Below are 13,401 nucleotides of genomic sequence, written 5' to 3'. Positions count from 1 at the left end.
ATTTCAAATCCAAATCATAACACTCTTTTCACCTTTCACAAAAGGTCATGTTTCATCAAAGGTCATTTTTTCTGATGGCTTTGAAAGTCAAATTAAGTATGTCTAATAAATGAAGTAAAAGTGCGATATGAAGAAACTCAACCACATTTTTCTATTAGTCTTCTTAGTCTGTTAGCTTGATGACCATTTGGACACCCACTTAAAGCACTAGAAGGGTATATTTCAATGTCTTCTTGTGATAATCTTGTATAAGAAATGATTTGGTTTTTGTGGTCTTTTATAAAAAAACAAGCAAACATTAGCTTATGAATAGCTTCACTTGTAGGCATAGCTATACTCATCCATGTACTTTGCCTTTCATTCTTTTGAAAGGCATTTATCTTTTTAACTTGGGAAAAGAATAAAGCTAGTATAAAGGCATTTCCAGGAGGTAGTTTCATGTATTATACCTTTATCATTTTATTTTGCCATTTTTAATGTGCTGAGGATAGATTTTTTAATAGTTGAATATTTGAAATTTTTCATATACTCACAAATATACTAAAATGGTGTCATAGATCTCAGATAACATTGATATTAGATAGTGTCCAAAAAGAGGATACATTGTTTTCTTGCTGTGTAAGCAGTGCTATTCTGACTTGCTGCTTGATTCAAGATGTTCATTGAACTACTGGTAAATTCTGTCAAAGGATGCATATCCCCCAAAATGAAAAATAGCCAAGCAAGCTAAAGCTAACTTCATTTCTTTCTTGTTCACAAAAAGTTTTTGTTTTCCTCAACTGTCTGGCATATGCTCTAGTCCTTTCTCCTCTCATCATTTGCATTGTAATGTAGACAGTGGTGGACTACAGGTAAGGAGATATCAGACAATGTGCTATAAATTGCAGTTGTGGGAAGAAATAATACTTTTCACTTTGACTTTTAGGAACAGCTGCCGGACCTTCACAGTCATTTTAGTGATCTGAATCTGGAAGCTCATATGTATGCATCACAATGGTTCCTCACTCTTTTTACTGCCAAGTTCCCACTCTGCATGGTGTTCCACATCATTGATTTACTGCTTTGTGAGGTACAGTGACTCCTACCTTTTATTTCATACCTAAGGCAAAATAGAAAACAATGTGTCCTTAAAATACTGTTTTTTTCATTGTCTTTTTTCATATGATATTAAGCCATCCTCACTAATGTAAAAGTTTTTTTGAAATTTTCAGAATTCTTTAGCTGCTCCTATTTGTTTATTTCATTTTCTTTGTTCCTTAAATCACTGTATTTGTTTGCTTTTTGTTATTTGGATGGTGGTGATGGAGATTGAACAACACTCATGTTAAACATATATTTCACCATTGAACTGTAGTTTACCCATCCTCCTTTACTCTTGTAAAGTAATAATTAATACTATTCATATACATATCTTCTATTACCCATCATTGTGTGACAATGTGATATGAAAGTTACTAGATGAGAAGTTATATAGTTAATGGAAACATAAATATACATAAAATATAGCTATATTCAGCTAGAATAATTCATTTTAAGCTTATACATATGATTATCCACTTAACCTTAATCAGCTTTAAATTAATAAACTTTATGAATATTTCTGTCCCATAAAGGAAAAGACTAGCTGGGTAAGGTGATAAATTTGCAGTCCCAGCTATGTGGGAGGTAGAGATGGAAGAATTGTGTTTTGTGACTATCTCTGGCAAATAAAGTTAGCAAGACTCTATCTCAGAAAACCAAGATGGCCTGGAAGTGCATGCTTGTGTCCAAGGAGTGATGCATCTGTATGGTGAAGAGGTTGAAGAAGCACAAGTTTAGAACCCTAACTAAGAAACAACTAAAGTGAAACCAACTGAGGTGTGTCTCAAGTAGTAGAGCACTTGTCTAGTAAGCAAAAGATCCTAAATGCAAACACTAATATTGCTAGCTACATAATTAAATAGCTAAATGAATAAACAAATAAAACTTACCATTTAAATTACCTTCTTTAGACATTAGAAATGTGAATACAAAAGTAATATTTGAAAAGGTAAAGTATAAGGTGTATAAAGAAGAACAGTGTTATTTCTCAGCCTGCCACAAAAGAAACCATTTGTGTTTAAGCTTTGTGGGCTCTTGCTAGTCATTATGTAGGACCTAAAGGTTGCAGAACATTTTGTAAGCAAGTGAGAATTTAAATCATTTGTAACATACTTTGATTTAAAAAAAGGTTTGAGTTACTTTCTAGGCTCATAAAAGGGTCTTGAATCTGGAATATATAACAGGGAGAGAAGCTGATTGATAATACATTGATTCTGTTCATTTTACTTACAAATTAACTTATAAAATTCCACTCTAAATGTAACCCAGAGGGAAAATTAAGAGCTAAAACTTATTCAACATGGTATGATCACATTATGCTTAAAGCAAATTGAGGCATTTGTACTAAACCTCTACCTTGCTTGATTAGCCCAATTGGTATTTTGAATTGTTCTTCTCTCCTCTATTTAGAATTTTATACTTTTGTTGTTGTTGTTGGTCATGGGGCTTGAACTCTGGGCCTGGGCGCTGTCCCTCAGCTCTTCAGCTCAAAGCCAGCATTCTACCACTTCAGCCACAGCGCCACTTCCAGCTTTTTCTGCTTATGTGGTACTGAGGAATTGAACCCAGGGCCTCATGCATGCTAGGCAAGCATTTTGCCACTGAGCCACCTTCCCAACCCTAGAATTATACTCTTTAAAGTAAAAAAATAAATTCACTTCCTTATTTGAGTCTGGTATTCTTAAAATTGGCTAATACTAAACGTTAGTTTTGATAAGGAAGTATTCATGGACACCATTTAGTACATATTAAGTTAGAGTTAGTATTTCATGAAAATAAGACTGTGGGAATGTGGTATTTTAACAGTGTTTGCATTATATGTAGTATTAGCTTGCAAATATACTAACATGGTTCACAAATTATTTTCTGAAAGAGATTGTTTAATTTCACACTAAATTAGTTCTATGGAATTCATTGTAGAAAAAAGGAATAAAATTAATGTTCTTTGTCACACACTGAGTATTGTTGCTTTAGTTTAGTTCACTGAAGTGATGATTTCTTAATGTTGTCTCTGTTTGAATGGTGACACATCTGTACCGGTTTATGGCCCTTTTGGAACCTTACACTCATAATTTCTAAGGAAATTTTATGTGGTAATAATACTTTAATTTCTAATGTCAGTTGCTAATATAATCAGCAGAATGTATGGATGGAAATTTCATACATTTGTAAGCCTTCCTATAACTTGTCATAGTGGGAGAAAGAGTCCATGATTCATTAAAATTAATAAAATCCCTATACTGGTACTTAAACTTGTACTCTGTAGCTGTTTAAGGAAGTTGCATAGATTTCCAAAACACAGGGTAGGTCATAATCAGAGCATAATGATTTCCAGGGAAATAACAGAGTAAAGTAACTTTTCAGAATCAACTTAATTAGGAACAGTATTGTAGTATGCTTCAGGATGTTTGCTCTTTCCACTAACTCATCTTTGTCAAGGATTATTTTGCAAAGGAAATTTTGAATAAACTTTGACTTCCTGCCTATGTTTTCTCTTTGCCCCTTTTTTTCTTGTAGTTAATAAAATATTTATATCAAAAGCTATTCTTTCATATGTGGTAAAATATTCTAATAGAGGAAATGGTAACATTGTCTTAAATAGATCATCTACTAGGTGTTTGTTTCTGTCATATTGTCTCTTTTTAAGAAACAATTCAAATCTTAATGGTTATGGATTAACTTTCAGTTACAAATGAAAGGATAGGAAATTCTCAGATGGAAAATGTTGATATTTTGAAATTTATCATCCTGACAAAATATTAATCTGCAAAATATTTTTCTCAGAGATCCTATTGTAAAATGAAAAGGAAAGGATTTCATTTGATACTTTACTCTTAAAAGACATATCACCAGGTCATACTTTTTCAAACTACCTACTTTAAAAGATTTGTCCATGCATCCTCATAGTAAGAATATGAAATAGCCTTAACAGAAATTGAATAATTTTACTTTGACAGTGGATTCTTATACTTATTAAGCCCTATTACTTATTAGTACTTACTAGTACTTATTAGTAGTTTTATTTAAAATGTTTCCTTAAGCCTGAATATATGGTGGCTGGGTTAATTCCTCTGTTTAAGCTGAAAATGGATGGCAAGAAGATTCGAAATTAGAATTGGAAAATATATTTTCTTATTATATAATGAATGAATGCCATTCTTTGTAGATTATCTTTTAGCCAATAAATTAAATGAAAAATTACTTTTGAAATCCTGTTTTATTGTCAAGCTCAGTGTAGAGAGGTAAGAGATACTGACATATTAACATTTATGGTGTATTATGCTGTTAATCTACCAAAAACAAAATACTGCACTGTTTGAAAGTTTTCACTGAAATATAAAAAGTTTAAAAATATACAAATTAACATAGCACTTGATATTTTTCATAAAATAAATATGCTAATGTGACTAGCACCCAGATCAAAGAAAATCAGAGCATTATCTGCATTTCATAAACCCTTCTCTCCCATTATTTCTCAGAAGAGTCATCACTATCCTGACTTTCACTTTTATTTAAATGTAATCATAAATATGAAATTTGTCTAACTTTTTATCCTTTGTTATGTGTGAAATTTTCATCCATTTTCCCCTTCTGGGATTATATTATTGTACTCTATTCTTTCATTCTGATTATGATAGACATTTAAATTGTTTCCAGGCTGCTATGAATAGTGCTGAGATGAATGATCTTAAACTTTGGTGAGCATAGAAATGCACTTCTGTGGCTATACAACTAGGAATGTGATTGCTGGTTTACCGAGATTTACCTTTTTTACTTCCATACCCTTGTTCATTGCTACACTATTCACAATAGCCAAGTTATGGAAACAGCCAATATACCTTATCTTTTAAGGCATTTTAATTCAGAATAGGTTTGTCTTGTGATTTGTTTTTGTTTTTGATAGTAGGTTCTGGATCAGATTATAGTTCATGAATATACAACAAAGTGAAACTCATTTGGATATTGAAGAGATTGACATGACTTCTCACGTATCATTTAGATTGAGCCTATGGACTTGACCTAAAAGCTGAATCACTTTTGTGCTTATATGAGAGAAATAACCCTTATGAGGAAATTCCAGTCAGGTATTGAGTGTTAGAAGAAGCAACATAGAGCAGTATAATGTTGGAGTTAAACTATTGGACATTTTGAGATGATCTATATAGGTCTTAGTGTGTGTGGGGGGGGCGTGCACGCGCGCACGTGTGCACATGCATGCGTGTGTGCACGCATGGGCACGCAGTGTCCTCCTTCCCTCCCTCCTTCTGTTTCCTTCCTTCCCTCTGTTTCCTTCCTTCTCTCCTCTTTTCTTCTTTTCCTTCTTTCTTTTTTGCTGCTCAAGGCTAGAACTCTACTACTTAAGCCACAGCTCCAATTCTGTGTGTGTGTGTGTGTGTGTGTGTGTGTGTGTGTGTGTGTGTGTGTGTGTGTGTGTGTGTGTGTGTAATTGTGTGTGTGTAATTGGAGTTGAGTCTCATGGACTTTCCTGCTGGGATTGGCCTCAAACCACAGTTCCTAGATCTCAGCCTCCTGAGTAGCTATGGTTACAAGCACAAGCCACAGGCGCCTGGCTAGTATCTTTTTTTTTTTTTTGTCGGTTGTGGGGCTTGAACTCTGGGCCTGGGCGCTGTCCCTCAGCTCTTCAGCTCAAGGCGAGCGCTCTACCACTTGAGCTACAGCGCCACTTCCGGTTTTCTGGTGGTTTATTGGAGATAGGAGTCTCACGGTCTTTCCTGCCCGGGCTGGCTTTGAACCGCGATCCTCAGATCTCAGCCTCCTGAGTAGCTAGGATTACAGGCGTGAGCCACCAGCGCCCGGCTACTTTATTTTTTTAAATGAGGCTAACAATATTTATCTTTCATGTTTTGTGGAAGGATTCATATCCAATAAATATTTCTCTGCAGTTAGCTCTATCCATCTGTCTGGCCTTTTAATTACTTTTCAGTTTTTTTCATTTAACTGACTTTTTAATCACCTCACTACTTGCCACTCTGATAAGATTACTTCTTTGTTAAAAGCAAAATTTTAGCCAATGTCTTAATGGAAATTTTTATTCTATCTCTTTTCCCAGTGGTGTCTCATATAATTCTTCAAGTGTGTTTTGCCCCCTCCATTCTTTTTACCTTCTTACAAAAGATGTAAAGAAAACTCCAGTATTCTTCTTAATCTTGTCAGGGTAACTGACAGCTTGTGTCAGTTCAGTTCTTAGATAGTTCAATTTTTAGAGTACCAAATATATTCAGCTTTATATAGTAACTTGATAATTTCTGAAATTTAAGGAAATCATTGACCCTTCAAATTAGAACATATTCCCTGCTCCTCCTTCCTTTTCAGGATGATGGGGAAATGATGGCTCTACATTATCTGATAAAATACCATCATGTATAATTCCCCTCTCAAGGAAGTGTTCTGAATTTATTTGAAGGATAGATTCATTACATAACATTCTCCCCTTTTGTCCCTAGGATATCCTCCACACTCCCACCCCATCAATACACATACATACATACATACATACATACATACATACATACATACATACATACATACATACATACATACGTACATACGTACATACGTACATACGTACATACATACATACATACATACATACATACATACATACATACATACATACATACATACATACATACGTACATACGTACATACATATGTACATACATGCATACAGAGAGAGAGAGAATAAGTTAAATAAAAAATACAAATTAAAAAACCTCATTAGAATGCTAACAAACATAAATGTTTCAGAAAACTCAGCGTAGTATTTGTCCATAAGAATAGAGAAAAATGCTTTAGTTAATAAAGAAGTTCATAGGCCACTTTGAACTTGAGCAACAGCAACATTCAGGACTAGAAAAACTTTCTCTCTAAAATTTTATATAAACCACAATAGCTGGGCTGGGAAGTTGGCTCAGTGGTAGAGTGCTTGCCTTGCATGCATGAGGCCCTGGGTTCGATTCCTCAGCACCGCATAAGCAGGAAAAAAAAGTCAGAAGTGGCTCTGTGGCTCAAGTGGTAGAGTGCTAGCCCTGAGGTAAAAGAGCTGAGGGACAGCACCCAGACCCAGAATTCACGACCAAAAAAATAAAAATAAATAAATAAACAAATAAACCACAATAGCTAACAGATCAGTCAAACAACAAATCCTAGTAATAAAATTAAGAAAATGACTTTTTCAGTGAGAATTATTAAACTGATGAAATTGAAGATCAAATGGCTCCTCTTATTCATGGGATATAAGAATAGGTATTATTGGGGCTGGGAATGTGGCTTAGTGGTAGAGTGCTTGCCTAGCATGCATGAAACCCTGGGTTTGATTTCTCAGTACCACATAAACAGAAGAATTCAGAAGGGGCACTGTAGCTCAAGTGGTAGAGTGCTAGCCTTGAGCAAAAGAAGCCCAGGGATAGTGCACAGGCCCTGAGTGCCCAGTGCCCCAGGACTGGCAAAAAAAAAAAAAAAAAAAAAAGAATAGATATTATTAAGTATCTAACTACCCAAAGCAGCCTACAGATTTTAGTTCCCATCAAAATACTGCTTTCTTCACAAAACTAGAAAAGAAATCCTAAAATTTATATGGAAGCACAAAACTCTGAATAGCCAAAGCAGTCAATCAAAAAGAATAATGCTGAATGCATGTAATACCTGATTTTAATATGTACAACAGAGCCATAATAATGGAAACTGCACTGCATTGCATTAGCATCAAAAGAGACATACTGGGCAATGAAACAGAATAAAGGATCCAGAAATCTCACCCTTTACAGCCAACTAATTCTAACGAAGGTACCAAAAACATATTCAAGAAAAGACATCCACCTTCTTCAATAATAGTTCTGGAAAACCTGCATTTCCATATGTAGATGATTAAAATATGACTGTTCTCTCTCATTCTGTTTTTTAAAAAAGTCACAGTGGATCAAAGATCTTAATGTAAAACTTAAAATCAGTAGAGAAATAACTCAGGGTGTATGCTTCAAGAGATTGGTACAGGCAGTGGTTTTTTGGATAGGACCCCACAAGTACAGGGGGAAAAAAAGCAAAATCATCAAATGCACTTATCAAGATAAAAAGCTTCTGTACAGCACAGAAAACAATCAACCAAGTAAAGAGACAATCTAAGAATAGGAGAAAATATGCTATACATATTTAAAAGTATTTTATATTTAATATTAAAGAGAACTATACATATATTTGTGCAGATATAGATACAGATATAGATAGATAGATAGATAGATAGATAGATAGATAGATAGATAGATAGATAGATAGATAGATAGATAGATAGATCTATATAATGTTCTGGGCACAGTGACTCATGTCTGTAATCATAGCTACTCAGGAGTCTAACACCCAGCACATTTCAAAGCCAGCCCATATAGAAAAGTTCATGAAAGTCTTTTTCCAAAGTAACCAGCATAAAATTTGATTAGAGGCATGGCTCAAGTGGTAGAGGGCAAGTCTAGCAAGGAAGCCAAGTGAGCATGAGGACCTGAGTTCAAATTCAAGTACTATTAAAAAAACAACAACTATACAGTGGAATAATTGTGAAAGATGAGTAACAGGAAAGTAGAATTTTATTTTTAATCCTTTTAAATAAGGCAAAATTATTATTGCTAAAACCTGATATTTTACTTGAGTAAAATCAGAACCTTATCTATCTATGTAACTATCTGATAGCACTGGATATTGAACTCAGAGCCTCATATTTTCTGTGGTTTTGGGGGGTTTTTTGGGGGGGAGAGTCCTGTCATGGGGCCTGAGCACTGTCCCTCAGCTCTTCAGCTCAAGGCTAGCGCTCTACCACTTAAGCCACAGTGCCACTTCCGGCTTTTTTCTTTTTGCTTATGTGATGCTGAGGAATCGAACTCAGGGCCTCAGGCATGCAAGGCAAGCGCTCTACCACTGAGCCAACTTCCCAGCCCAGAGCCTCATGTTTTCTAAGCAGGCTCTCTACCACTTGGCCCATGATTTTTTTCCAGGAATATATGAAGATTCAAAAAAGTTTGACATGGTTAATATCCCAGAGTATTAGTTGTGTATTTAGTTCTCACAACTAGAACAAGGAATACTGATGTTGTTATAGATTGACAGATATTTTTGTCATTTTTGTTCTAATAAAAATATTCCAGTTCCTAAAGAATTAGAATAACAGACCAAGCATGGTGGCATGCAGCCTGCATTCCCAGCTATGTAGGATGCAGATGCAGAAGGATTGCAAGTTTGAGGCCAGATAGCAAGTTGCTACTGGAAAAACTAAAAGGGCTGTTAGACTCTATCATGTACATGACCATGAGTTCCATAAAAAAGGAAAAAGGAATAGCTGAAGTTACTTTTAATTTTTTTTGCTGCAGAAAACCTCAGAGCAGTTAAACAATATCTGCAAAAATCAAATTAGATAGCTAAGCATCCTCTTAAATTCATAACTGATTATTTAGAGCATTAAGATATACATTGAACTTCTATGTATCTATCTAGCTAAGAAACAAAGCAACGCCAACATTATTAGAAACTTTATATGCTTACTCTGTAAACTTTCTTCAAAAGATCCATTCTATAGAATACAGTATTTATTGCTCCCATGAGTTCCTTTCTGTTTCTTTTACATGTATGCCTCTGAACGATTTATAGCTGTACGTATTTGGAAAATACTTTTATACTCATTAGTTTATTAATTCTCCAAAATAGGCCTGAAATTTTCTCCTTTCTCTAAGTCTGCCTTATCTCCTATCAGTAACCTAGATAGTCTGTCCACCTGGCCTTGTATCTCACTGGTCTTCAGAGCATCCAGAGCAAATTTTATAAAGCACATCTCAAGTTATGCCCTTCATTGCTAGATCCCTTCAGTAGTTTCCTACTAAATGTGTTCACATTGTTTTACTTAATGATAATATTGTCCTTTTTTCTTCACGATATCCTTATCAGTCTTCCTTGCTGGTCTTTATGTCTGGCCTTTTAGATTCCAGACACATAAGAGGTTTTTAAGTTGAAAACATTTTAATGTTTTTTCCCTTCTGTCTAGAATGGGTTCTTTATTCTTTTCTTTACATTTTTTTCTATTTTTAACTGTTGTTGTTGTTGTTGTTGTTGTTGTTGTTGTTTTTTTGTCTTTCCTCCTTTGGTACTGGGTATCAAACCTAGGACATTGTACTTGTTAGGGAAGCACTTTGCTACTGAGCTACATCCCAGCCAATGTCCTCCATTCTTTACCTGACACTGATTCCTGTTTGAGGGTAAAAACTAATTCCTCTTAAGTTTTCCTTCACTGCCCATTATTAAGTGGATCCATCCTTTGCTTTCCCTGTGGTTAGTGGGTATCTTAGCTATATATTTTTTTTACTTTGTATTGCTTTCCAAATGCCTGTTTACTATACAAAGTTCCAAAATGAAAAACTGTGTCTTTTGTGTACCAATATCTAACTTGTGGTAGGTACATACAAAATATCCAATGAAGGAAAATAGAAATAAAGAATTAGTAGATAAAATTTTTTATCATCTTTATTTAAATTCTACAGGCTGAAAAATAACTTACCTCTTGAGTTTTACAAGAAAAGCAATAACTGCATACTTTTGCAAATTCCTTTTACTCTAGTTAAAATATTTTAAGAAACAGAAGCCTAGATATAGTAGCTCAAATACAGTAGTGTTTATTATAAGATAGGAAATCCAACAAAGATTAGCTAATTTCCTCAGGAAGGACAGTCGCCAAAGTAACTACAGGCAATTGCTGTCTATGAATCAGGTATTCTCCTCTTTTCATGACCTACTTTATTGCTTTGTTTTGTGCAGGCCCTAAAATATTTCAGGAAGATCTGTATGATATTTTAACTCTAATACCACCAGTACTTAGCACTGTTCTTATGTATCCTTTAGATAAAACTGATTCTGTTTCCCTGTTTTAAATAGGGATACAGGTGCCCTTGCAACAATGAGACAAGTCGTTATGTCGAAAACGAACTTTAGAACTTTGGTAGGTGGGGGGTTTGTTGGGGGGAGGGAGAGGATGGGATGGGAAGGGGAAACAAAGGAGGAGGCTACAATGCTTGATAAGAAATATACTCATTATCTTGCCCATGTAATTGTAACCCCTCTGTACAGTATTTTCACAATTTAAAAAAACCTGAATCTGATTGGTACTACACAAATTTTTAAATAAACCTGAATAGCCATAAAGTCACAGATGAGGTCACCTTAGGCCACTTTCCATCTCTTGTCTACTATGTTGTTCAGGGAATCAGACTAGCGTGAGTGACATGAATGAAACCCTCTTTAACAGGAGGTGCACATGGAGGCAATGTCTCAGCGGCAATGCCCCTGAGAAGGGGCATTGAGGATATGATACAACAAAACATTTCTAGAGTGGATATAGGAGTTGTCTTCTGAGAGTTGAAATGATTGCTATTGTTCCAAATCATTTTCTTTTTTTCCCAAATCATTTTCATGGTGTACTTTTGAATAAGGGCAATACACAACTTTTATGTTAATGATTATCTGCAGAACTATATGACGTATTTGAATACTCCCATTATCTATCTGTATGTTGGGTTATGAGAACACCTTTTAATACTTTATTTTTCACCAATATGGGGGTTTGAATAGAAAGTTTATTACTTTTAGTTTTCTTGCCCACAGCTAGTCCTTTACCACTTGATCCACTGCCCTCTGTCCAGTTTTGGCCTCCTACTCAGCTTTTTGCTGGCTAATTGAAGATGGAGTTTCACAGACTTTTCTGCCTAGGATGCCTTCAAATGACCATCTTCCGGGTCTCAGTCTCTTGAGTAGCTAGGATTACAGCCTCAAACACCTAGATCTTTCAATACTTTCTGTTGCAATTATTAGTGAAAATGCCTCTCTAATTTATAAATTATATTACAAAAGAGAAGTAAAATTATCATAGTATTAACTCAAAATTGGCTTGAAAATAAAACATTATGTTAGTTGCTTACTTTTCTGTCCGGTTTTATACATAACCAATTTTAAATTCTTAGGCTTCTCTTTTTAAGTCTCAGAAATTTGAGGACATGATACTGGAAGGCTTTATTTATTAGGTTTCTAGTTTATACGCTCTACTAAAAGCTGCATACTGTGTTCTACTCCAGACAGGGTGTTACCTTTTATATGCCTCTTAAAGTTGGTCAATTTGGAAGTAAACAGATGTTTTGTCTCTCCTAAGACATCCTTAGTATTTGCTCTCATTTTAAGGTTACAGTCTTAACAATTTTCAGCGTAAGTTTCAGTGTCTCATTCCAAAACTGATGACCTAATGTCCCAGGTGCCCTTTCACTGATTTAGCAGGATTTCTTCATGTTAAATTGCTTCTCCCCATACTCCTAGTTTTCAGTTCCAGCTGCCCTTTTCAGGTAGTTTGTTATAAGCATCCATTGTTTTAACATTTTAACCAAACAATGGTTTGACCTTTTCATCATTTATCCAGGTCCTCTTAATTATATCTCAACATACCAGTACTAAAATTGCTATCAACTAATGGTATCTGGATGTCAGTACTAGAATTTCTGATTGCATTAGTTTAAAAAGAGGCATAATGGGACTGGTCTCCTGCTTTTTGGGTTGTCTCATTTGAGCATTAAAAAGCTCTTATTTTGTACAAGTCCACTTGACATTTTCCCTCTTGAACATGTACTAGAAGCATAGCCTATTTTGCTCTTCTTTTCTGAGGAGTAAGGCCAGAAAATTTTCCCTAGCTGAATAGGACAATTCCCTTTTGCTTTACTGACCTATTGGATGTAGGTTGGGTCATATCGGGTAGTTGTTTCTTAAGTTACTTAGTTGTTTCTTATGTAAAGCAATTAAAGCTTCTAGTAGTATATTTTTTGTGAAGTTAGTAGTATGTTTCTTACTAATTGATTTAGTTTTCCTAATATCCCAGAGAAGTTAAGTAGGCACATACTGCTATAGACTAGTTCTCTTAGTTTACTAATTGACAAGTAGGCAAGAGTATTTGTCCATGTACATTTTTTGTGGTGTTGGGGATTGTACCCACAGCCTTGTATGTGTCAAGCAAACATCCTACTACTAGGCTACATCCCAGACCTTGTTTTTGTTGAGGCACGGTTTGCCATGTAACTCAGGCTAACCCTGAATTTGTTATATAACCTAGGACAACTTCCAACTTGTGATCATTCTGCTTCTGCCTACAAAGTACTAGGGTTACAGACATGTAATTATATGTAATGCAGACATTCCATTACTATATGGCTAAGAATTTCTAATACAGAGAAAAAATAGTGCATTTTCAGTGTTTGGAATCCCTTACCCTGAAAATTTATTTAAAATGTCATT

The 13,401-nt window shown here is 34.9% G+C and overlaps 1 protein-coding gene across 4 annotated transcripts in view; it reads left to right on the top strand.

Moving 5' to 3' along the window:
• The window catches only part of Rabgap1l (RAB GTPase activating protein 1 like), a 460,833-nt gene that overhangs the window by 281,044 nt on the left and 166,388 nt on the right, over positions 1 to 13,401 (top strand). For all 4 annotated transcript variants that reach the window (XM_070034430.1, XM_070034428.1, XM_070034429.1 and 1 more), the window contains one exon: positions 926 to 1,069. In XM_070034430.1, the coding sequence (XP_069890531.1) occupies positions 926 to 1,069 (144 nt within the window). The remainder of the gene's footprint in view (positions 1 to 925; positions 1,070 to 13,401) is intronic.

The sequence above is a fragment of the Dipodomys merriami genome, unplaced genomic scaffold, assembly GCF_024711535.1.
Source record: "Dipodomys merriami isolate MVZ:Mamm:240054 unplaced genomic scaffold, mDipMer1.0.p SCAF_24, whole genome shotgun sequence".
NCBI classification, from domain to species: domain Eukaryota; kingdom Metazoa; phylum Chordata; class Mammalia; order Rodentia; family Heteromyidae; genus Dipodomys; species Dipodomys merriami.
Note: the sequence above shows the minus strand (reverse complement) of the source record. Positions and strands in the feature narration are given on the sequence as shown.